This window comes from Suncus etruscus, chromosome 3 (genome assembly GCF_024139225.1).
Source record: "Suncus etruscus isolate mSunEtr1 chromosome 3, mSunEtr1.pri.cur, whole genome shotgun sequence".
NCBI lineage: Eukaryota > Metazoa > Chordata > Mammalia > Eulipotyphla > Soricidae > Suncus > Suncus etruscus.
This window is the reverse complement of record NC_064850.1, coordinates 63,719,837-63,744,808: the sequence shown is the minus strand read 5'-3', so window position 1 is coordinate 63,744,808 and position 24,972 is coordinate 63,719,837. Positions and strand designations below refer to the sequence as shown.

At 42.5% G+C, this 24,972-nt stretch overlaps 1 protein-coding gene across 2 annotated transcripts in view; it reads right to left on the bottom strand.

Annotated features, from left to right (window-relative positions):
• The window catches only part of NR5A2 (nuclear receptor subfamily 5 group A member 2), a 142,570-nt gene that overhangs the window by 44,450 nt on the left and 73,148 nt on the right, over nt 1-24,972 (bottom strand). For both annotated transcript variants that reach the window (XM_049770644.1, XM_049770646.1), the window contains 2 exons: nt 14,641-14,760; nt 1,909-2,056 (listed from right to left, as the gene is read on the bottom strand). In XM_049770644.1, coding sequence (XP_049626601.1) covers nt 1,909-2,056; nt 14,641-14,760 — 268 coding nt within the window. The remainder of the gene's footprint in view (nt 1-1,908; nt 2,057-14,640; nt 14,761-24,972) is intronic.

Genomic DNA, 24,972 nt, shown 5'->3' with positions numbered 1-24,972 from the left:
AGTCAAAAGCACATTAGAAAATTCCACTCTCCTTCCCACAGCAGAGAATATTGCACTTGTGAAAAATGAGAAGAAAGTGATGAAAAGTAAACATGCCTCTGAACAGATGCCGACGCCCTCAAGTATAATAGCTTATTCAGCTCAATTGAAATCCCACCTACAAGAGATGACACTCTTGAGATCTTTTATCATGAAGATGTTACACAATTTTCTTACACATTGATTACCATGCTTCTCATATAATTGCTGATCAAATCCCCTAGCTGGGAAAGTCTATGATCTTACAATAAACCAGATTTGTGAGACAGAGAATAGCAAGCATCTCAATGCTATCCGGATCTGGATTTTCTAAAAGCTGTTTTGGGTCAAAGACTTACAGGAATAGAACTTTCCTGTTTCTTGTGGCTATACATAAACCACACAGATTCAGTTCTGGCACTGTAAACCTTTGAACATTACATCTATGAAATTCTGTTGTCTTTTTACATTTTCAGGAACATTTCTTTTTGCTCCATTTATCACATTTTCCAAATTAGGAAAATGTTCTTCTTATTTTCAATGTTGACTACATGTGAAAAATTAACTCTGGTTCTATTACTTCAAACTATTCTTTTATTAGCAACAGTTGTATGGCCCTGTCAAGAAGCATTTTAAAAAGAAAGCACCAAATTAGGAGAGCAGACACATCTGGTTTACTTTGCAGTTTGTTTTATTGTTTTATTTCTTAGGCTATGAATTCACAACTATCTTGTAACGCAAGCCTAAAGAAAAAACATATGTTGGTAAATCTGATTTCAGCCCTTTTTTTTCATTCAAGGAAAGTTGCCTTCCTCAGCTGTCTGTGAGTAAGTAATGAATGGACTTGGCAAAAAGTTTATTGAAGTTGGCTTTATTAAGCCAACAAAATACAGAAATCAAGTATGGGACAGGCAGAAAAATCTGTTCCTTTGAAGTCAATAAAAATCCATCTCCTTAATCCTTTTTTTATTCCAAGCAGTGGTGATTTTTCTCTACTGACTCACTGAGAACCTTGATTTAGCTAATCTGTCTTGCTTAGTTATCTTTCTTCTCCTGAGAGTTCCTAAAGAAGCATCCTTTCCCCTTGACAACCATCATCTTTTATACTTGCACAGTGGTACATGGGGTTCTAAGGACTTTTCTAGTTATTCTTTGTGGAAAGTTGATAAGCAGGGTTTAACTATTAGTCATATTTTATAAGAATAAAAGCAGTAGGGAAGCAGTCTCAAACAGAAAGCTTATAGAACAACCCACAGCAGAAAGATAGCATAAATTCCATCCAGTATGTCTTCCCGAAGCCATCTCAATTAAACCTCAGCCTCTGCTTGATTGGAGTGCTATCTCCCCTCAAAATATGTTCATGGTTGAAGGCAATTTAGGGCTGCAGACAAATACCTCCTTTCCATAACCCAACCTCATCATTGAGAGGAAATGCACCATGCAGAAAGACATTCGTGAACAATATATTCATAGTGGACAACATCTCTTATACTTTTTTTGGTGGGGGGGGGCACACCTATTTGATGCTCAGGGGTTACTCCTGGCTGCGCTCAGAAATTGCCCCTGGCTTGGGCGGACCATATGGGACACCGGGATCGAACCTCGGTCCTTCCTTGGCTAGCGCTTGCAAGGCAGACACCTTACCTCTAGCGCCACCTCACCGGCCCCTCTTATACTCTTTTTTTCCTTTGAGAGTTGAGTAGGGCCTCTAATCCAAGACAGCATTTATGTGTGAAAATGCCCAGTACTCTTCATTCACAGGCTTAGCCTGAAAGACCTTATGATGGGATGGGAGAACAAATTAAAGAACATGCTTGTGTTCAAGACACTAAGTAGTTGACCATCATTTAGAACCTTGCAGTTAGGTATAGTAAAAGAAAGTTTCCTTACCTAAACTAAAGAGCACCAAGAATTTCAGACACACAAACTCTCGCTGATCAAACTGCAAGGAACGAAGTTTTGCCACCAATTCCTGTGCGTGACTCACGAGGTTGTTGAGGGTGGCCCCAGCTTGCGATGCGATGATGGCGTAGTCCACCTACAAGGCAGAAACAAGATTTCAATGATGCACAGAATCAGAAATGCAGATCACACCTGACACACATAAGATATCGTGGTTGGGGGCCGGAGAGATAGCATGGAGGTAAGGCATTTGCCTTGCATGCAGTAGGTCGGTGGTTTGAATCTTGGCATCCCATATGGTCCCCCAAGCCTGCCACATGCGATTTCTGAGTGTAGAGTCAAGAGTAACCCCTGAGCACTGCCGGGTGTGACCCAAACAACAACAACAACAAAAAAGATATTGTGGTTGGATCTGGGTTGCAAAGACAGATGAAAATTTCCCCAAGGAGAGGATTTTAGACATAGTCTGTCCTAAATGATTTCACAATTACTCAGAGAAAATGAATAAATGTCATACATTTGTAGGGACAAGACTTTGACTATCTAATTTTTGTACTTATCCAGATGGAGCTACCCAGGTGGATATGAATGCTTTTCTAATGGAAAAGTAGGTCTTTGCATGGGATTAAAAATTTGAACTCTCAAGAAATTGTTTTAGGAAAATATCTTATCTATAAAAGGTTAATCCAGGAGAGCATTCTATTGCACACTCAGATAACTATTATGTGAGAAAAATAAGATAAAAATATATTTCTATTTGGGGGCTAGAACCATAGTACAGTGCAAGTGAGGCATGCACCTTGCATAGGGCCGACCAAGTTTTATCTTTGGCATCTCTAAAATCCTTTAAGAGTGATACCTGAGTAGTAGGTCAAATACAGAGGGGATCACATATTCTAGCCACCCTGGGGGGGAGGGAAGAGAAAATGGGAGGTAGGACAAAAACGGAGGTGTAGGGAGGACAATTTAGGGATGGGAATCCCCCCTGATTTTATGTAAATATGTACCTAGAATATTATTGTCAACAATATGTAAGCCACTATGATCAAAATAAAAATTATATAAAAAAAAGAAGAGTGATACCTGAGCACAGAACCAGAAGTATTTCCTGAGCATCAACTAAGTGTGGCAAACAAAAACAAAAACAAAACAAAACAAAACAAAAGACAAAAACCCACCCAACAACAACTACCACAACAACAATAGTATCTTTTAGTATGAGACTACATTGTTTGATTGTGTCTATTTTTGGTTTTTGAAGGGGTGAACTTTGGGCCCTGCTTATGGTGCTGGTGGCAATGCCCAGCTCAGGACTCTTTCTTCATGATGCTGGAGGAGGGAACCATGTAAGGCTGGCACTCAACCCAGGCCTCCAGCATTCAAAATACCTACTCTCCTACCATGCCTCAAGAGACTCCACTTTATTTATGTATTTATGTATGTATTTATTTATTTTTGACACACCCAGTGGTTCTTAGGGCTTAGTCCTGGCTCTGTGCTCAGGATTCATTTCTAATGGGGTTCAGAGAACTCTATGTGGTGCTGGGGATTGAACCCAAGGCATTAATATGCAAGATAAATATCCTCCGTGCTGTACTATGACTCTATCCCCAACACTCCACTTTAAAGTGGTCATTGTTGACAATGGTACGCTTATGGGTGATGAGGAGAATCTATTAAGATTCTTTAGAATCATCTTCAACTGGCTACTTTCCCTAAAAGACTGTGGCATCCGAATGCCTCATTTTTTAAGTCCTCATTTTCCTAGGGGTATGGATATATTACTCACTAAAGAAAACAATAACTTTACTTTTAAGCATAATTTCTTGACCTAGAAAATGAAAGGAACTGAAAGATATGAACTTATTAAATGAAATAAGCCAGAAGACAAAGATAAATAATGATACCATTTATGTGATATTTAGAATAATTGCATGAAGAAATGCAATGGTTTAAATGGAGATTATTGAGTATACTCTATGTCTTAGAATATAATGAAGAGAAGAAAAGAAATTAAGTGGAGGAGGAGAAAGGCACATATAAAATAACAGGGGAAGGGGAGAGGGGCCAACGGGTTCCAGGTGCATTGGTGGTGTTAAGAAAGAACAGAACTAAATATCCAAGTGAGAGTCAACGACACGAATATCATGAGATCCAAACTTAAACCCACCAAATTTAAAAATGTGCCTGTAGGAGGCTGGAGTGATAGCACAACATAGGGCGTTTGTCTTGCACATGGCTGCCCAGGACTGACCTTGGTTTGATCCCCGGGGTCCAATATGGCCCCCTGAGCCAGGAGCGATTTCTGAGCGCATAGCCAGGAGTAACCGCTGAGCGTCAATGAATGTGGCCCAAATTCTCCTGCCCCCCATCAAACGTGCCCGCTATGACGGCTGGCTGTGGTAGGGAGGGGGTGGCATGAAATGGGCTTTGGGAACATTGGTGGAGGGAGGTTGACACTGATGGTGGGACTGGTGCTGAAACAATGTATGTCTAAAACTATGAATAATTTTGCAAATCACAATGGTTTAAATAAAAATATTTATAATGAAAGGTTAAAAAAGTGGTAGATAATCTTCATTTGAAAACAAACAAACAAAAGCATCACAACACTCTGGCTTTAGATTGTTCCTGGGCACAAAAGCTCAATTTGCCATGAGTTAAGATGTTGGGCGGCTGTCAGCCCCCATTCCCCACCCCCGTGCAGACTTTCCCACAGTGAATGAATCCAACGTAACAGGAAAGCCCAGCTCTACCTGGTACTTCCACCTCTGCTCATGGCACGGCACGTGCTCAGGAAACCGGATCCTCTTTTAGGTGCATTTAATATTTGCAGCAGCAGCAAATCTGTCTGGGAGGCAAGTCCTCATCTGCCACTCACCCGGAGCAGACTGTATTAAATTTTTATATTTATTGACATTTCATTACCATAATTGACTGCACTTGCTACTCTAGGACAAGGCGAGGCTGCCTCCTAAGCAGGAGAACTAGTCCCTGGAGTGGAATTTGCAATTAAAAACAAGGCAGAATGGATTTTTTTTTATTGTGTAAATATGATGAGTTGAATTTTCAGCTTTAACTAGAGAATACTGGGGGATAAGGAAACCTTTTTTCAAGAGTGAGAAAAAATTATGAGTCAGTGGAAAGATGACCCCAAAGGTGCCAATCAGTTACTACAGAGTCAACTATGCATGAAAAAGCCCCAGCTAATGTGTGCCAGGGAAGCTCTGGGCATCAGGCAAGCCCAGCTAGACCTGCTCTGCCCAGCAGCTGGTACCTGCCATCTATGTAAACGGCAAACATCCTCAAAGTGCCTTTGGGTTCAGAATGTGTGAGATGAAAGGCCAGTCCCAGTCACTCTAGAATTTGGCCTTGAAAGCAGACTAAGACTGAGAACAGTCAGGAACAATCTATCCAGAAAAGACAGACATAGGGTGCATACACTGTTCATAAAATTTCTTATTTAAAAGTGATTCTGGGGGTCGGTGAGGTGGCGCTAGAAGTAAGGTGTCTGCCTTGCAAGTGCTAGCCAAGGAAGGACTGCAATTCGATCCCCCCAAAGCAGGGGCAATTTCTGAGCACTTAACTAGGAGTAACCCCTGAGCATCAAACGGGTGTGGTTCGAAAAACCAAAAAAAAAAAAAAAAAAGTGATTCTGGAGTCATCAAGTACTTGTAAAAACTTGCAACTGGAATGGAGAGATTGCACAGGGCTAAGGCACTTGCTTGCATGTAGCCAACTTTTATTCTATTCCCGCTATCAAATATGGTTTCCGGACCATAGTGATTTCTAAACAGGAGTGATTCTTGAACACAGAGCCAAGATTCTCTCTGAGCATCATTAGGTATGGCCTAAACACTCCCTTGCCAAAAGAAAAAAAAAAAAAAGAAAGAAAGAAAAAGCTTCCCAAAACTCTGTACCTGATTTTATTACTCTAAGGGTAAACAGATTAATCCTGTAGAGACTTGTGAGACAGAAGAGGGAATAACAACAGGAAGGGTGGGGGCAAAGATCTGGACCATATTCTGTAAGCCCTCCAAGACTGGAGAGAAAGGACAGTAAGTAGCTCACCCAAATTCCATCCCCAACACTGCATATAGTCACCCAAGCACTGCCAGGAGTGATCCCTGAGAACTGAGTCAGGAATGAATTCTGAGAACTCCTGGATGTGGACCCCCCCAAACAAACAAAAAATTGAATAATGTCTCCATTCCTTCCAACCTATATTTTAAGAGTCTCTAAACCTTGAACTAGGCAATCAAGCCAAAAGCAAAGAGGATGGCCTTCACTTTAGTAGTTCCTACCAGGTGAGAGTAGTTAAAAGCTTAGAATCAAGCACCAATGCTCTGAAGTTGGTACGTACATACAGTTCACTTGGACTTGACTTCACCTCAGTTTTGGGAGCTGCGCATGGAGCTCAGTGGCAGAAAGCAGGCTTTTATGAGAGACCTGATTTGAGCCACAACATTGGGGAAAAATGTTATTTTGGTAATGTCTTTAGTTCTAATAGGTTCTAGTCTAGTAAGTTAATTCACTACAACATCACAGTGTAAATGTATCGCTCAAGATTGGTGGACAGGTGGGCGGGAACATAGGTTCAATAATGGAGGGATGGGGTCACAGGCTGAAAGGATGGAGCTAAGGAGAATGGGGTCATGGGTTGATGGATTGGAGATAAGAACATCGTATGTCTGAAACCCTGTTGTAAATAACTTCGTAAATAAAAACATGAAAAAAAGGAAGGGAAGGAGCTAGAGGTGGTCTCCATTGAATGAGAGGAACTTTAGGAAGTGGTGTGCCAGCCACTTGAAAGCTATATTTATTTACATGCTAATTTGAACACTCAAACATGCTTATTAAATTGAGGCCTGATACCATTTTTTTCCAGCATCATTTGTCAAATCGCATAGCTCTGAAGGAGGATCAGTGATTTATTCCTGAAACAGCATCCCGATCTGCAACTTCCTTACCTTTTATGACAAACATAATTATATTTTCATTGTTGGAGGCAGGGCTTGTGCTCATTTCAGAGCAGCTGGCCTTGTCTTTTATGTACTTAGTAAAATTAATTTATTGCTCTTTTACATGCGATCTTTGTGCTATTAAATTCAAGGGAGATATTGAAGAAATACTATATAAGCTGAAGTCCCCTTTGGATAAATTTCACTCATCATGAAGGTAGAAAACAGCTTTAGCTAAATTGCTTTTAGTTCTAATCACTAAAATTTTTGATGACTTGTATATTGTAAGATGCCTGTCATTTTAATATGATACACAATAATAGAAGATAATGAATAAGTTGCCAGTAGACCTTTCCCTCAGGATGATGTTACAGGGGTTGTTAATTAGCTACAATATGCAAATACTAACAGCCAACCTACTTCAAAGTACTCTATTGTTATTTCGCATACACAGAGAAAGACACATTTTATGTGCATGCATTTTTTAAATAAACCCTGGCTATTATAAGATGCTAAATATATAGAATAGATTTAACAGTGCTTATCATTACTGATAACCATTATTTCCTTTTCTCCAGGCAAGATCACTTATGGTAGACTTTGATGGATGTCCATTTAAAATATGTCATAAAATCTAGTAGCTAAGTGATAGTTCTGCAAGAAATTTGGGGGGAAAGACAGAATCTCACTCTAGCAGTGACTACTGGGGTTGTGGAGTCCAGGCTGTTCCTGGTCAGGGGCTGATTCAATGGCTATAACACTGACTGAATTAGGGGTAACTCAGTTCTACCTTTCCTGGAGCAAACCATATGCTGTACACCAAATAAGCAGCTATGCAGAACAGCTATTTGTTTTGTTTTTGTTTGAGGACCATACCTGAAGGTACTCAGGGGCTATTATTGGTTCTGCACTCAGGAATTGCTCCTGGCAGTGCTTTGGAGACCATATGGGATGCTGGGAATAGAAACTGGTTTGGCTGTGTTCAAGGCATATGCCCTCTCGAACCATTGTACTATCATTTGGCCCCTGAACCTCCCTTCAAGTTCTAAATTACTGTTCTCTGGAATCCCCAATTTATTTCTTTATTTTTATTATTTTTAAAAATTGAATCGGGGGGCCGGAGAGATAGCATGGAGGTAAGGCATTTGCCTTGCATGCAGAAGGATGGAGGTTCAAATCCCGGCATCCTATATGGTCCCCCAAGCCTGCCAGGTGCGATGATTTCTGAGCGTAGAGCCAGGAGTAACCCCTGAGCGCTGCCAGGTGTGACCCAAAAACCAAAAAACAAAAAAATTAAATCTGATCTTTGCCTCCTCTGCTACTGCAATAAATTCACCAGTTATTTACCCCGAAGCTCTATCCAACAGGAAGAAGCCAGAAGCCAGAAGCCCAGACCCAGGCTACCGGGTCTCACATTGCTCAGCTGTTCCTGCAGAGTTGGTAGAAAGTTGGTGTGGGAATTACCAACAAGCTTCCAGGGGGCCATGACATTGCTTTTGGGTCCTTGTTCTGTCACCACGACTCCAAGTGCTGCCAATGGAGCAGTGGGGGACCAAACCCAGGATTCAGGTATCTATAGGCGTGCACTTTACCACTGACCCACAGACCTGGCGGTGCAGACTGCAGCCCATTTGATGCTGCCCTGTAGCGCATTTTAAACAACTCGGAATAAGGATTTTTGTTGTTGTTAGAAAGAAGCATCCTAAGCAGCTGAGAAGAGTCCACAACCATGCAAGAGATTTATGAATGAACGATTTAAAAGAGCATTTCTTGGGGTTGAGATGAGTCCAGGTCTCTCCCTGCAATGCCCGGGTTGAGCTTGGATCCTGGGAAGATGAAGGCAGCCCTGCTTAGCCTCAGTTTGGTCAAACCACTGGCTCAAGGAGAAGCTTTTCTTCCTAGGGGCAAAGTCATCTCGCTAGCATCCAGCCTTCATCTGGGATCCCTTCCCCTGCCTCTGCAGAACCTTCCTCATCTCGTCTCTGCATCAGGGTCCGATGCATCTCTGTGAGCATGAGCACTGCAAAGACTGATAAAGTGGGAACCATTACAAACCTCAGTAAGATGAGTCACAGCTTGGAGCCACATTAGTGGGGCAGGGGCTCCTTTTATCCTCTCTGAGCCCTGAATTCTCTTCACTTATTTTCTGGCGTATAAGACGACCCCTAATTTTGCAGTTAAAACATAGGTTTAGGCCTATATTCGCTGTATCAGACAGAACATTCCTGTGCTGCAACTGTATGTACCACAGTGAGCCAATCACAACAAGCAAAGGTTCAAAGGTTATACTGTAATAGACTTCCTCTCTGACTCTGGCCAATCTGAGCAGGCTTTTTACAGTGTAGGATTGAGGTCCAGAACACTGTCTCATTTGCATGCATAAAAAGCCTGCATGGATTGGCTGAGTTAGAGATGCGGTCTGAGCAGCCTTGCAGTGATTGGTCCCTTATCATAGGCACCTTTTCTGGCAATTCCCTGTTGGCGTCAGTTAATCTCCCCAACTACATGAACCAAACAACACCCCATCCTCGGACCCTAGCCCTGAACCACCAACACTGTTAGCTGGGTTTTGCCAGAAGTGGCCCCCAGATCTCCTGAGTACTGTTTGGGAGCCCCCAAGAAAGAGATTTGGAAACTCTGTGGCCTGATTTTTTGTTTGTTTCGTTTAGGGGCATATTGAAACATTTTTCGGGATATACTCGGCGTATAAGACGACCCCTGATTTTTGGTTGACTTTTTCTTTGTTTCAAAAGTCGTCTTATACTCCGGAAAATATGGTACATCTCAGCAGGAATATTTTACGTCAAACGCATCAAATATCTCTCTTAGAGGTGAGCCACCCTAAAGGAATTTGCCATGCTTTTTGAAAAGTCATACTCAACAGCTTCCCCCCCCCAGAGTATCAACATTATGACTTGATACACCTTATCAGAAAAACACGTTTTTATCATTGTTTCAAAGGTCACCTAAGCACAAGTCTATGGCAATAGGTCAGTATGCCTCCTAGGCAAGGGGTTATTTAATTTAGGGGAGAAACCACTCCCTAAAGATATATTCTCTTCAAGGACTAGGAGAAACATCAACCAAAACAGCTGATAATGGAGAATTTAAATTTCACCCCTAACTTTTACTTAACACGAAAATAATTTAGGCTGAGGATTTAACCACTAACCTTGCAAATATAAAACTGGGTCCCCTTGCCAGAGCCACCAAAAACAACCAAAATAAAATCATATGCATTGGAAATATTTTTACTATAGTAAAAATTACTTCTGAATAATTTTAATTTATTTGTGTAATGCCATGTTCAAACCATTTACTTGTGCAGACATTACTTTTTTTTTTTTTAAAGAGAGAATAAAATTTATTTTGCTTTGCTTTTATTTTATTTTTGGCTTTTTGGGTCACATCCTATGGCATTCAGAGTTACTCCTGTCCTCAGAGACAATGAGAGGAGGGCTGGAACTTTCAGCTCACTTCATGAAGCTCACCACAAAGAGTGGTGAGTGCAGTTATAGAAATAACTACACTGAGAAATACCATAACCATGTGAATGAATGAGGGAACTGGAAAGCCTGTCTGGAGTACAGGTGGGGGTGGGGTGGGATGGAGGGAGATTTGGGACATTGGTGGTGGGAATGTTGCACTGGTGAAGGGGGTGTTCTTAACATGACTGAAACCTAATCACAATCATATTTGTTATCAAGATGTTTAAATAAAGAAGAAAATATATTAAAAAGATAGTTCAACATAAAAAAATGTTACTCCTGGCTTTGCACTCAGAATTTGCTCCTGGCAGGCTTGGAGGATCATATGGGATGCTAGGAATCGAACCTGTGTCTGTGCTGGGTCGATCCCATGTTGACTGTGTGAAAGGCAAATGCTCTACTGCTGTGCTAACTCTCTGGCCCCTTGTTTTACTTTTAAATTCATATCTCATGGTGATTCAATAAAAAAAATGTTTTGCTTATAAGTTCCCTAAGGACTTGTTGCAGCCAGTTAAATGCAAAAAGCAAATGATGAACCTCTATAGAGGTGAGCCCTATAACTCAGGACCCCTGAGTTATTGGGAAGAAGGCTGGTAGGCTGAGGAACCCACAAACTCTCTCTCTTTCTCTTTCTCTCTCTCTCTTTCTCACAGTGGACTCTTCTTATGTTGTCTGCTCCCTCAAGTGTGATGTGACTTGGAATCAACTAAACTTCTCGTCAACTTGTTCATCTCAAAATGAAGATAAAGATGATGACTTTGAGGACCATGACATGCTGCTACCACTGCTAAAACTGTTTTTTTTTTCACTGGGATGTGGACTCCACATCCACCACATGTCAGTTTGGATAAGTCACAGTTTTGTGCAGAACTTTTTAATTATTGCAATTCACCGAGGAAGATCCCAGGAAAGTCTCTCAAACACATAAGGAAACTGAGGAATTACTCAGAGACTGGAGCAATAGTATAGAAGGTAGGGCACATTGCAGTGGCCAACCCGGGCTGTATCTGTAGCACTCCATGACCCCAGCCAGGGGTGATCCCTACATGTAAAGAGTAAGCTGTGAGCATGACTGAGTGTGGTTTTAAAATCGAAGAATGACAGAGCTAGTCATTTCAGAACAAGATTCTGAACACAGGGGGCTGTGAGGAAGAGAAAGAAAATTTTGGGGAATAGGAAAAATGGGGTGACTAGGGCACAAGCAGACTGGTAGGGGGTGGAGACAGACACAGATGGAATGGGAGGCCGCAATCTACCTTCCTCTCCCTCCCCCCTCCCCCCCTCCCTCTTCCCCTCTCTACTTCTCTTTCCCTCTCTCTCTCTCCCTCTCTTTCCCTCCCTCCCTCTCTCTTTCTCTCTCTCTCTCTCTCTCTCTCTCTCTCTCACACACACACACACACACACAATAGAGAGTAAATAGTTGCAGTAATAATGAAAACACACTTTACTCATAGTTTGACATTTATAATCAAGGGGGAATGAATTCTGGTTTTGCTTTCCACTACTTTCATCTTTCTCCCTTTTTAATAATCACTTTTTCTCTCTAGAATACCACTTCCCTCTTCCACTTAATACAGTCCATTCTTTCCTTTCATCACTTTTAACTATCTTTTTAAAATCAAAATATGCACATTTATTTATTGTGGTTGTTGACATTTCAACAAAGATCTGTGTTTCCCACCCATGCTATGAAAGCACTTGACCCTTCTAAGAGATGTAGACTCCACATTTGTATGTTTTCATGAAATGAGCTGTGCATGTGTACTGGAAGCAAGATGTAATTTAACATGCAGAACTACTGATGGCATCTCTGCTCTATGATAGTGAACTGAAAATTATGCCTTAAGATAGATGTGATATGGAGACATGTTAAAGACAGATAATTCTTGAATCTTAATTCTGGGTTCTAGGTTAGGAATGCTCATTCCGATGAAACACAATTAATAAAAATTATTCACACACCTAATGCTTTGAGTTCTGGAGATGTGAAAGCATCATTCCCTTTGACCAGGAATTCAAATTTACTCTCTTAGAAAGGTCCTGAGCATGGGCAAAGGTTTTCTTTGTAGCTTCCTCCCTACCCCAATTTAATCTAAAGAAATTCCAGGAAGACCAGAGATTCGCAATATTTTGATCTAGCTTACTCACAGGAGAAAATAAAAGATTTGTTCCCTAATGTTCATAAATGAAAACATCTGTTTCTAATCTGTCATGATTAGGCTACTTACTTGTCTTGGCTGGAGAGCGGTAAGGAAGGATTGATAGAGATGCAGGAGAGAATCTAGAAGAATCAAGGCTGCAGGTAAGGTCTAAGGCAAAACCTACTTAGTTCTCCTCTGGGAAGGCTTTGTTCTGATGAGATGGCAAGGCTCAGAGTAGCAATAATTGAACCTAAAGACTATAAGTGTGCTCTATTCCTTGACTGTTCTTGGTTTGGAAAATAAAGGAAGCAAAGAAAATGCTGGGTCTTTATTTTTTTAAATGGCTATTACTTTTACCCAGGGCGGCACTTAAGCAAAATGAAATGTGAAATAGAGAGTATTTCAGAAAGCAGGAATGAAAGTGCTTTGAGAGAAAGAACAGCACAAACCCATTTCATTTCTGAAACTCAGAAAGAAATGAAATCAAATTAATTTGTGAGCTGAGTTCTCCTCTCCTAATGCAGCTCCTAGTCAGGCACAGGCAGTGGGAGTGGAGTTGGGGGTGCGGAGGGAGTGGGAGGGAGTGTTGGGTTGGTTCCCTGGTGAAAAATCTCTAGAAATTGGCATATTGTATGCCAAAGATCTGGGTGGTATGAGGAAGAATGCTTAACAAAGAGAGAAAATCCTTTGAGGAGTTGTTTTTCTTGTCTTAGAAGCTTTTCTCAAGAAGAGTAGAAAGCAAAGACCACACAGAGATAGATAGTAGAACTGAGCACACTAGCAAAAACTCTGAAATGGTGCTTGCCTTTCATTTGATGGGGGGAAATGTGACTTATTAATAATACAGCAAATGGCGTGGAGACAAGCCTTTCATTTTCATGTGTGCACCACTTGGGGTTTCATAGCACATAAACATTTATGGGCAGATGTAAAAGATCACAGTGCCAAAGAGCTGAAGCATCGCTAAGTGCCACCACAGGGACACCTGAATGGGAAGGACTCAGTGGATTCAAGAAATCACTGCTCGCAACACACAGTTCGAGAAGAGAGGCTAAGAAAAGAAGAGTCTAAGAGGAAAGGATTGGACACCTGGAAAGTGGAAAGGAGGTTCTTGAAGTCCTCCCCAGAGTTATGACCATGACCATTCTTCTGCTCCTTCCTCCTCACTTAAATACAATAGCATCTTTACACTTGCCTGACATATAGCCGATCCAGCTAGGTTCAATCCCTTGCACCCTTTCTGGTCCCCTAAATTTGCCAGAACTGATTCCCTGAGCACAATCGGGTGTGGCTCAAAAATAGATGTATAAATAAATGTGATGGCATCTTTAATCAATAGTTAGTTGAGCTATCTATCTGTAATTTCCACTGCAAACCACACCACCTACCAGGCTAACACCTCCTAATCCAGCACCACCTTTTTCTTTTATTTCCCGACCACTTACTCTCTACAACATCATTGGTTTGCATATTTAGATTAATCTCTAGAGTCCAGTTCTCCCTGCTTCAGTGTTAAGCTCCATGAGGACTAGACTCTTGCTCACTTTTACTCACTAATTTATGTCGAAGCCCCAGAATAATGACTCTGTTTATGAACTCTCTGGGAACCAAATAAACAGCTATACTGAAAGATGTAAAATCTAACACAAACTTCACCAGCTTCCTTCCTTTGCCAATAATGATTGGTTCTTGAAAACTAAACCTCCTGACTCTTCTCACTTGTATTTTTTACAAATCTTGAAGGACTGAATTCAACAGATCACACTTTTGTAATAAGAGCAAACCAATCAATACAGCATAATTGATGCTGAAACTTGAAAGAAAGCAAAGCCATCCAGGTCCTAATGATTTAAGATTTCTCGTGAATCAAACACTGGTTTTGAGCTTCCAAACCGGGCTTTTCACCACAGTAGCCCATTGGCCCAGCAAGCTTGTGACGATGTTGCTTTTACAAGTTTAACTTGTAATCACTGCAGTGATTACAGAGTGTACCCAAGCCATCATTTCTAAATTATTGGCAGTCAACTGCTCTCTTTCACAGAACCAGAGTGCTTTGGCTCTAGAGAGATTCCTGCCTTTCTGAACATGCTTAATGAAAAGCCACTTTTATATTTTGGTCTCTCCACTCACTTGTTGCCCAGTAACCAGGAAGATGGCTCCTTCCTTCCCATGGACCACTTGTCGGTAAATGTGGTCAAGAATTAAGAGCTCACTCCAGCAGTTCTGAAGCAGTTTCATTTGGTCATCAACCTGTAAAAAGAAAAATAAAAAAGGAATAAAAAACAACACAGTTATAAGCTCCTTGGTTTGTTTTTACATCATTACCTGCCTTGTAAGACAAGTGCACTAACAGTTACCAAAAAATAGAGGCTCAGAATCTCCCTCACTGCTCCTGAAAAAAAATCATTATCAATCAGACAAAAATACTTCTTAGGCCATAGAGAAATACTTAAGGCTAAGTATTTATAATCAATGAGCTGGAGGAAAGCGTTTTCCATTAGGTGGGTCAAGCTCACATTAATAGAGCTATTAGAGTTTGCTTACGGGCACGCCAGACGCCCTACACTGTCCTCATCAGACCCCATTACAATGACCCCAGATGGCCATCACTTGTGTATCTCTAGGTTAATACACTGGCCTGGAGCTGAAATGGTGAGTAGCAAGTAGCCAGCTGTCGGATGGAGGCAGTTTCTAACAGATAACTCATGTGGCAACCCAAAGAGAGATGCTCACTTTCATCATGGCCTTCAGAGGCAACAGTCTGTGCAGGGCAATCCAATAACATGGTCTGGGACTACAATGCCTTTGCTCTAGGATGCAGACAATGTCCCCACAAACTCAACATTTCAAGTTCCTGAACTGGAAAATGGGTGTAGAACAGGTCTTTGCCAAGAGAACTTCACCTAGGGTTAGAAGGAAATGGTGAATCTGGACAAGTGGCTTACCACATTCTCATGTCCTGCATGTGCTGGGCAAGGTCCAGACAGTTTACATCTCACAAAGTGCTGTGAGCTATGTCCAGCCACCCCACCCCCGGCAAGTAACAGAATCATGACGTGTGCACCTCCACAAAGATAGGGATCCCTGGTGAGTCTGTGTACAAACAATTAAGAGTACGAGAGTCAGTGAGTGTGTGACACCCCAGCCTGATAGAACACCTCTGGACAACACCAAACGCATGTGCATATCCCCATCATGGCACAATGTCAACAACAACAAAAAAGAAAAAGGGGAGGAAGACTGAAAAATAAGGGAGGTGGGTGTCAAAAACCTGTGCAAAAACCAAGATTGCTGACTACAGAAGACTGACTGAAACTGAGCAGAATTTATCCTGGGACCAATAAGAAAGACCCTAGCCTAGGCTTTGGCCTAAGATCTGTACAACAACCAAGAACTCTAATTCCAGAAGTCTGACTGAGACAACTGAAACTGAGCAGAATTTCTGGAAACAATGACTCTATCCTAGGCTTTGTCCTAGGATCGGTGCAAACATTAAGACCACCAATTACAGAAGACTGATTAAAACAACAGTGTTGGAACAGAACTTATAAAACTGTAAAGAAAGACTCTATCCTAGGCTCCATCCTGTGCAAATATCAAGATCTCTAGTTACAGAGGCCTGATTTTATCATCCACGACTGAGGAGAAAGTTTCCAGACACCACAAAAAGACCTAGGGGAGAGTAAAAGAGCATGTACTAAGCCTGTAGTTATTCCCATGACAGTATGCTTCAAGGGCAGAGAAACCCTGCATCTCTTAGGTCAAGGAAATCCCCTTTCTAATCTCTCCAATATTTACTGTGCCTTTGCAAAAGAGGGGGGAAAAAAGGAAGCACAATTTTTAAAAATTTTTTGTTTTATTTCAGGCTCGTGATTATTACTTGGTTGTTGTCTGTATTGCAGTGGTATTTTTTGGATTTTTTTTTTTTTGTCATTGTGGGTGTTTTGTTTTGTTTTGTTTTCTTGTTTGGTCTTTATTTTTTTCTCTTTTTGTGATGTTTTTCTTCCTTATCCCCTCTCCTCTCTTAAACTGAAATTTATAACCCTCTATATGGACCCCTCCTGGATTTGTTTGTTTGTTTGTTGTTTTGCCTTTTTGGGTTTTTTCTTGTTTGTTTGTTTTTTGTTTTGTTTTTAGTTTTTCTTTTTTTTTTCCCTTCAAACAGAACCACATAATTTGAATCATTTTGTTCTGCCTCATAAATTGAGGGGAAAAAATGGATGGTACCAAGACCGAACAGTTGTTTGAACATTGAGTAGAATAAAAAAAGATTGGTTTTAAACACCAAATCCAAAGCCAACCACAACAGAATAGATACCCATTCTACAACAAACTAGACACAGAGAGAACCACTTATACTAGCAGCCAGGGGGTGGGGGGTGGGATGGGGGGGTGGGGTAGTGGGGGGGATAAGGGATGCATGCTGGGAACAGGGTTGGAGGGAGGACAACACTAGTGGTGGGAATGCCCCAGGTTCAATATCGCCATGTACCTAAAATATTACTGTGAAAGATTTGTAATCCACTTTGATCACAACAAAAATGATTAAAATAAAAAATAAGGGAGGTAAAAAGTGCTGAGTCATGACAGGCCTGCTTGCTGTCACACTTCCCTCTGGTCTGCGAGTCAAACTCTTCAACCTTCCACAGCAGACATCGTGCATGACCCACAGATTCAGGGTCAAAAAGTAGAGTCTGGGGGAAGCTCTTTAATCCTTTTATGACAGACATCACACACAACCTACAGATTCAGGGTCCAAGAGTAGAGAGCACACTGAGATATCTCCATTCCAGTTTCTAGTGATTCCGTTTCTGTTTTGTGCGGTCAACCAGTCCCAATCTTGTAGCACTCTTAGGGCAGTGGCCATATTTACACATATACGTTGTGTTTATAAAAATAATGCTTGGAGACAGGGTTGGAGAAACGATGGTTCAAGGGTTAAGTCCTTTTTTTGCTTGAGTTCAAATCCTCAGCACTGTAGACAACCAACCCTCTTAAAATACTACTGTTTGAATGATATGTCAAAATAAAAATTATTAATAAAGAAAAAAATCAAAAGAACTAACCCCATCAAAAAATGGGGAGAAGAAATGAACAGACACTTTGAAAAAGAAGAAAGGCAAATGGCTAAAAGGCACATGAAAAGATGCTCAACATCACTAATTGTCAGGGAGATGCAAATCAAAACTACTATGAGGTACCACCTCACGCCACTGAGATTGGCACACATCACAAAAAAAGGAAAACAAGCAGTGCTGGCAGGGATGTGGAGAGAAAGGAACTCTTTTTCACTGCTGGTGGGAATGTCGTCTAGTACAACCTTTATGGAAAGTGATATGGAGATTCCTTCACAAACTGGAAATTGAGCTTCCATACGATCCAGCTATACCACTCCTAGGAATATACCCAAGGAACACAAAAATACAATACAAAAATCCCTTATTTACACCTATATTCATTGCAGCACTATTTACAATAGTCAGACTCTGGAAACAATCAAGATGCCCTTCAACAGATGAGTGGCTAAAGAAACTGTGGTACATATACACAATGGAATACTATGCAGCTGTCAGGAGAGATGAAGTCATGAAATTTTCCTATACATGGATGTACATGGAATCTATTGTGCTGAGTGAAGTAAGTCAGAGGGAGAGAGAAAGACACAGAATGGTTTCACTCATCTATGGGCTTTAAGAAAAATGAAAGACATTTTTAATAGTATCTCAGAGACAAAAGAGATGAGGTCTGGTAGGTGCAGCTCATGACATGAAGCTCATCACATAGAGTGATGAGTGCAGTTGGAGAGATGACTACACTGAAAACTATCATAACAATGTGAATGAATGAGGGAAGTAGAAAGTCTATCTCGAGTACAGGTGTGGGGGGGTGGGGAGGAGGGAGATCTGGGAAATTGGTGGTGGGAATGTTGCACTGGTGAAGGGGGGTGTTCTTTACATGACTGTAATCATACAACTATAAAGTTGTGTTTAAATAAAGATAATTGTAAAAAAAATAAAGAAAATATCACAGGGAAGAACTCTGGAAGACAGAACTAGGAGTAAGCCTACTTACTACTGCATGAGACCCCCCAAACCAAAAAAAAAAAAAAAACCAAAATACTGACATATACTGTTTAATATTTGATAAGACCTTTTGCATACTGTTTGACATTTGATTCCTAAAATATGCCTGTGACATTAGCAGAATCTCTATCATGTTCAATTTACAGATGAAAAAGCAGACTCAGAGAGGTTAAGTTGTCTGCCTTATGAGGCTGGAGATAGTGCCTCCCCCAAAGGTGGTCTACCTTAGAACAAGTAGTACTAAAATTTTTGTTTAAACAAATAAACTCACTCTATTTTTTGTTTGTTTTTTTTAGGTCACACCCGGCAGTACTCAGAGGTTGCTCCTGGCTCTGTGCTCAGAAATTGCTCCTGGCAGGCTCGGGGGACCACATGGGATGCTGGGATTTGAACCACCGTCCTTCTGCATGCAAGGCAAACGCTCGACCTCCATGCTATCTCTCTGGTCCCATGAACTCACTCTTAACAAATTGCCATTATGTCATCATGGTAGTTATTTGAACTACACCTAGTGGTGCTCAAGGTATATTCCCAGCTTGGGGCTCACTCCTGCTGGTGCTCTGGGAGATCCTGTGGAGTTGGGGACCAAACTCAGGCCTCACACTTACAAGATGAGTGTTCTATCCCAGCCCAACAAATTCAATTTAAAGTGGTTGGGACTCTGAAGAGTTGGGTGGTTCCTAGAAAATCTCCGCAAATATATTAGTCATGTTACTAAGCATGTGCTTGATTTTACTTCATATGTTCAGGACATAGTGAACAAGAGTCAGAGGATGCTGACATCAGAGTAATAGCAAGGACTGAAGTACAAGTTTATACTTTCTAACCACGGAAGTTGGCAGTTTTTATTTTCTCCTCTTAAGCAGGGATCCTCAAACTTTTTAAACAGGGGGCCAGTTCACTGCCCCCAGACCATTGGAGGGTCTGACTCTAGTAAAAACAAAACTTATGAACGAATTCTTATGCACACTGCATATATCTTATTTTGCAATGAAGAAACAAAACAGATACAAATACAATATGTGGCCCGCGGGCCATAGTTTGAGGACCACTGTTTAAAGTATATCAGAGATGTTGTTTTGAGGAAGAAATCAGTAGGGGATGGGAAAAATCCCCTTGTTCAAGTGTAAATTAATGCCTGCGGGAGGAAGCCATCACCAATGGGATTTGCCCAACTAGGAGATCATATTAAGTGTGTGGAGAAAACAGAAAGGTAACAATAGAGTGACTCAGGCCCTGTGAGTAGAACAAGGCAGCTCCATCCATCTTCATCAGAAAGATTTCCAACCAGTAAGTCTGTTCTGCCCGAAAGGACTTCAGGTACTAAGCAAACAGATATCTTTTAGCTCCAAATGCCTGGGGGTGAACGTGTCAGATGAGAGATGAACAAGGATGGAGCAGTTCTTGTCTTGTCAGAATCACTCTCCTGGAACCCTGAGCCCACCCAAACGTAAGTGGTCTGTGACCATGAAAGCTCATTTTCTCTTACTAGAAAGCTCCCGAGTGTGTAGTGATGCTACTCACAGCAGTGAGACTGTGGGCAGGAGCCATGGAGATACCTCCGACTCACCCCCAGCACAGGGTGGGGCTCAGCCTGGTATGATCTAAGAACATGGGGGTTCATTCCATTCCAGCAAATATACTACCAGGACCTTATTTCCAATCAATCTGTTTATGATGGTCATTTGGTTCCATGGCATCTTATTTTTTTCAATGTCAAGTTTTAGTTAGATCACTAGCACTTTTTTCCAGGTGTGTGTATGTGTGTGTGTGAGTGTGTGTGTTTGTGTGTGTGAGTGTGTGTGTTTGTGTGTGTGTGTGTGTGTGTGTGTGTGTGTATGAGAGAGATAGAGAGAGAGAGAGAAACCAAGTCTAGTTTTATTCTCAGCATTACAGAGTTCCCCAAATATCATCACCAAGTGCAGTCTCGGAGGTACCCCAAGCACCACTGAAGTGGCCTAGGGAGTCCCAGCAGTGCAGGGCCTGAGCAACACTGCATCCCTGGATTCCTGCATTGAACTGAAGGCGGCAGGCAGGCAGTCAGAGAGGGTGGGAAGGAGAGGGGTGGATGGGAGGAGGGAGTGGAGTGTGGAAGAAGGTAGGAAAACTATGAGGCTGAGGATAGAACTCAAAAGAGGGGTGCACAGATTTTGATGCAGGAGATCCAGATTGGATGGAGTACCAAAGGATACCCAAACATTGCCCCATGTGGCCCCCAAAATAAGCAACAAAATGAACTTATGTATGTAGTGAGAAAAATCTATGATTGTTACATTTTGCAGGTAGATAAAGGAACTAAGAAATTGTGTGTTGGCCAGGGAGAAAAGGGGTAAAAAAGGAGAGTGAGCATTAAAAATATCATATTTTCTGTGCCAGAGCGAATGTACAGTGGGTAGGGTGCTTGCCTTGTAAGTGGCTGAAGGTTCTATCTTCAGCATCCCATAGGATCTGAGCACATCCAGGAGTAAAACCTGCGTGTTTCTGGGTGTAGCCCCAAAACAAAACAAACAAAAATAATCAAGAATCACATTTTCGGGCCTGGAGAGATAGCACAGCGGTGTTTGCCTTGCAAGCAGCCGATCCAAGACCAAAGGTGGTTGGTTCGAATCCTGGTGTCCCATATGGTCCCCCGTGCCTGCCAGGAGCTATTTCTGAGCAGACAGTCAGAAGTAACCCCTGAGCACTGCTGGGTGTGGCCCAAAAACAAACAAACAAACAAAAAAAGAATCACATTTTCTTGAGTTGTTTCTGTCTTCAGTATCTGTTCCTCAGTCCTTCCTGTATCACATAAAAGAAGTCCTGGCAGCAGCAGAACTGGCCAGCATTAGGCATCTATTGTAAGGGAAGAATCTGCTAGTATTGTCAGCAACCTCAAAAAAAGAAATCCATTAAGTCAGACTCTTAAGAGAACACATTTTTGTCGTATATTAAGAAAAAGATGGGGGCCGGGCGGTGGCGCTGGAGGTAAGGTGCCTGCCTTACCTGCGCTAGCCTAGGAGACGGACCGCGGTTCGATCCCCCGGCGTCCCATATGGTCCCCCAAGCCAGGAGCGACTTCTGAGCGCATAGCCAGGAGTAACCCCTGAGCGTTACCGGGTGTGGCCCAAAAACCAAAAAAAAAAAAAAAAAAAAAAAAAAGAAAAAGATGGATATATTTTTGAGGTGAGAGAATACCTAGCAGTGCTCAGGGATCATTCCTGGTGAACTTGGGGGACCATTTATACTTCCCAGGTTTGAACTGAGTTATCTACGTGCAAGGCATGCATTTTACCCTTTATACTATCTTTCCATTTCTCGTTTTAAAATTTTATTCCCAGTTTTGTAAAGATGTCTCAGTTTGTGAGTGAGTGAGTGTATGAAAGAGAGGGGGAGAAAGGGAGGGAAAAGAGAAGATGGAGAGAGGGAGGTGGGGGAAAGAAAGGAGAAGAAGAGGATAAACAGAGGGATGAAGAAGTTGGGCAGCCTAGCTTCCCTGTGGCCCCATAGAGTATGGGCAGATTTTAGTTGCTCTTACCCTGTTCTTGCCTGTGCACAGAGTGGGTACAGGGATAAAAAAAAGACCCAATTCACAAGAGTTGGCAAATCTCCGTTTCCTGCTGCTTCTTTGGACAGTCTAAGGTGCGGGGCACCTTATCTATTTGCCACATTTGTCATGTTTGGTTTTAGGAGCCGGGTGGTTCCTTTCTTTGTGTGACTTCTTCCTCCCCATCTAACTTTGCTCCTTGAAGCAGAACCTCCCTGTCTTCTGAGCCTGGTGGTTGTCTGACTGTCCCTAGAGCAGGATGGAGTCTGGAGCTGAGCTTCTGTCATGTCTGTGATCACCAGAGTGTCTGAGTGTCTGACCCCCTCCTCCAAAAGGCAGAGGAGGGACTGGAGAGACAATTCAGCAGGTCTTGAGCACTTGTCTTGCTTAAAGCCAACCAGGCAGGGTTCGATCCCCAGTACCCCCCATCCTGACAGAAGAGATCCATGAGCACAGTTGGATGAGTGTCCTGAGAAGGTGAAGCTCTGCAGGGAGTGAACCTAAAGGGGGCAACTAGTTTACACCTAGTAAGACCATCAGGCTTCTGCCTTTGAGCAGGGGTGGGGGCTAGGGAGGGGTGCACGGCTGGGTTAGAGGTTTTGCCTTTTTCAGATCTTCAGATGAATGGATTTGGCCATGATGGTTCAAACTGGACTTACAAGAAACACATCATATACTTTCTATTAAAAATCTCCAGTCACAGGAACTCAGGCCAGTGCACTAAGTAACTCCCAGAGCACGGATTCAAGGTTGAATTGGAGTCAGGCACTGCATCCACCTGTGGCCACCTTTTCATCTACAGAGCTGCGGGTGCTACTTCCTGATGCTGCAAATCCTTCCCCAATCCCCTCCCAGAAGGTCAGTGCCCCTGCCCTTTCTGCCACCCCTACTCATACCTCCTGAACAAATAAAGGAGTCTATGAACTAAGTAAGAGGCAGCATCTTATAAATACCCACCTGGGGAAGGAAAAGTAAACAGTACTTTCCATGGCTTGGTCCCCTCACCTGCAATACAGGCCACTTAGCTGCAGGGAACAGGTTGACCCATTACCAGGCTGGGATCCCAGTAGGCAAACCCCACAAGGTCTAAGTGAGCACCAGGTGTTCTCACCTGTGTGTGTGGAAGTATCTAGAACAGTTTGAGCATTGAGACTTGAGGATACATTTTTTTTTTGGTTTTTCAGGCCACACCCATTTGATGTTCAGGGGTTACTCCTGGCTAAGCGCTCAGAAATTGCCCCTGACTTAGGGAGACCATATGAAATGCCGGGGGATCAAATCGGGGTCCTTCCTTGGCTAGTGCTTGCAAGGCAGACACCTTACCTCTAGTGCCACCTCGCTGACCCCGAGGATACATTTCTTGAATTGTGGCTCAGCCACTGGGCACTGTGTCACTTCCCATATGCATCCCACCTTCCACATCTGCAGAAGGCAGAGGCTCTTCACTGTAGGTAACTGCTCAGGGCCTTTCCCCAAAGGAGCCCTGGTTCTCATTTGTCCCCACATCAAAGCCCTGGTGAGCATCTCTCAGCAAAGCTGTGCCGGGCCAACCTTTCCATTTTCTTATCATCCATAATGGAGCATGGAAAGGACTTGAGCTTCTCTGAAGACTGCAGCTTCCTGTGTATGATGTGAGCATGGCCACAGCTCTATGAATCACAGGACGGGGCAGCATTTATGGCCGACCTGCTCTTTATCTCTAGATAAGCAATGCTGCCCATTTGGAAAATGCCTTCCTTTAGGAAACTGAGTGATAGGTGAGCCCAGGGTGGGTAAGGGGAGAGGAGAAAAATGAGGTCATATTTGTGAGAAAATTCCCCAGGCAAGGTTGTCAGGAAACAAATTTGGGGGTCGTTTGGGGAGCCCAGGAAAAGCACTGATGGAGTGTCATTTCCAGTGGAGAGGAAAACCTCTCACTATCACTGGTGTCTACTACAGTCCTGAGCTATCAGCTGCAATAAAAGGGCTTATCTCAGAAGCCTGGCAACTCTGAAGAGAAACTTCACACAGATATTAGAGAGGAAGGTATTAGAAACCTATCAGAGGTGACTCATTAGAAGGTGCGCTTTCTCACAGGGACAGGGAGTCTGGCGAATAGAAGGGATACAAAGGAGGTAACCTTTCTTAGCCCCACAACAATCTTCTCAGAACCTATGTGGGCACTGACTCTTTACTTTGCATCATGTAGACATGTGAACAGTATGTAAACGGCCATGACATGGCTGTTTCCTGGCTGAACCCACAGCTCACTGTGGGGAAGCTGCCAGAGAGTTTTAGGGATGAGGGCTATGGTTCAACAGACTTGAGCACAGGTTGGTGTGCAAGTTCTACAGGTTCAAACCCCCCCTGCACTGCACAGTCCCCTAAGCAAGGCTGCAGAGCAAATCCCCTGAGCACAAGTCAGAGGTAGCCTCTGAGCACTGCCCCCCCATAGAAGGATATTTGAGGAAACATCCTATTGACATGGCTGGCAAAATAAAATGCACATGAGCCCTTGTCTTATTTTTGATCATTATTTCTGGTATTTTAGGCCCTGTGTGGAGAACTGGGCGAGACTGAAACTCTGTGTCTGCCATCAGGAAGTTTCAGCAGAGGAAAAAGAGAAAAAATCTTATGAAAATTCCATACACCAGAAGCCTGGGGCCTCCGGGGGTTCAGGGTGGCAGAGAGGGGTGTCCCGAAACACCTTCCTGCAGAAGTGATCACTTGATATTCTCTCCTTAACTTTGGGAATAAGAGTTCTTCCAGGAAATGGAAAATAAGGGGCCAGAACAATAGTACAGTGAGTAGGGTGTTTGCCTTGCATACTGCTGATGGGAGTTCAATCCCCAGAACCCTAGATGGTCCTCCAAGCAC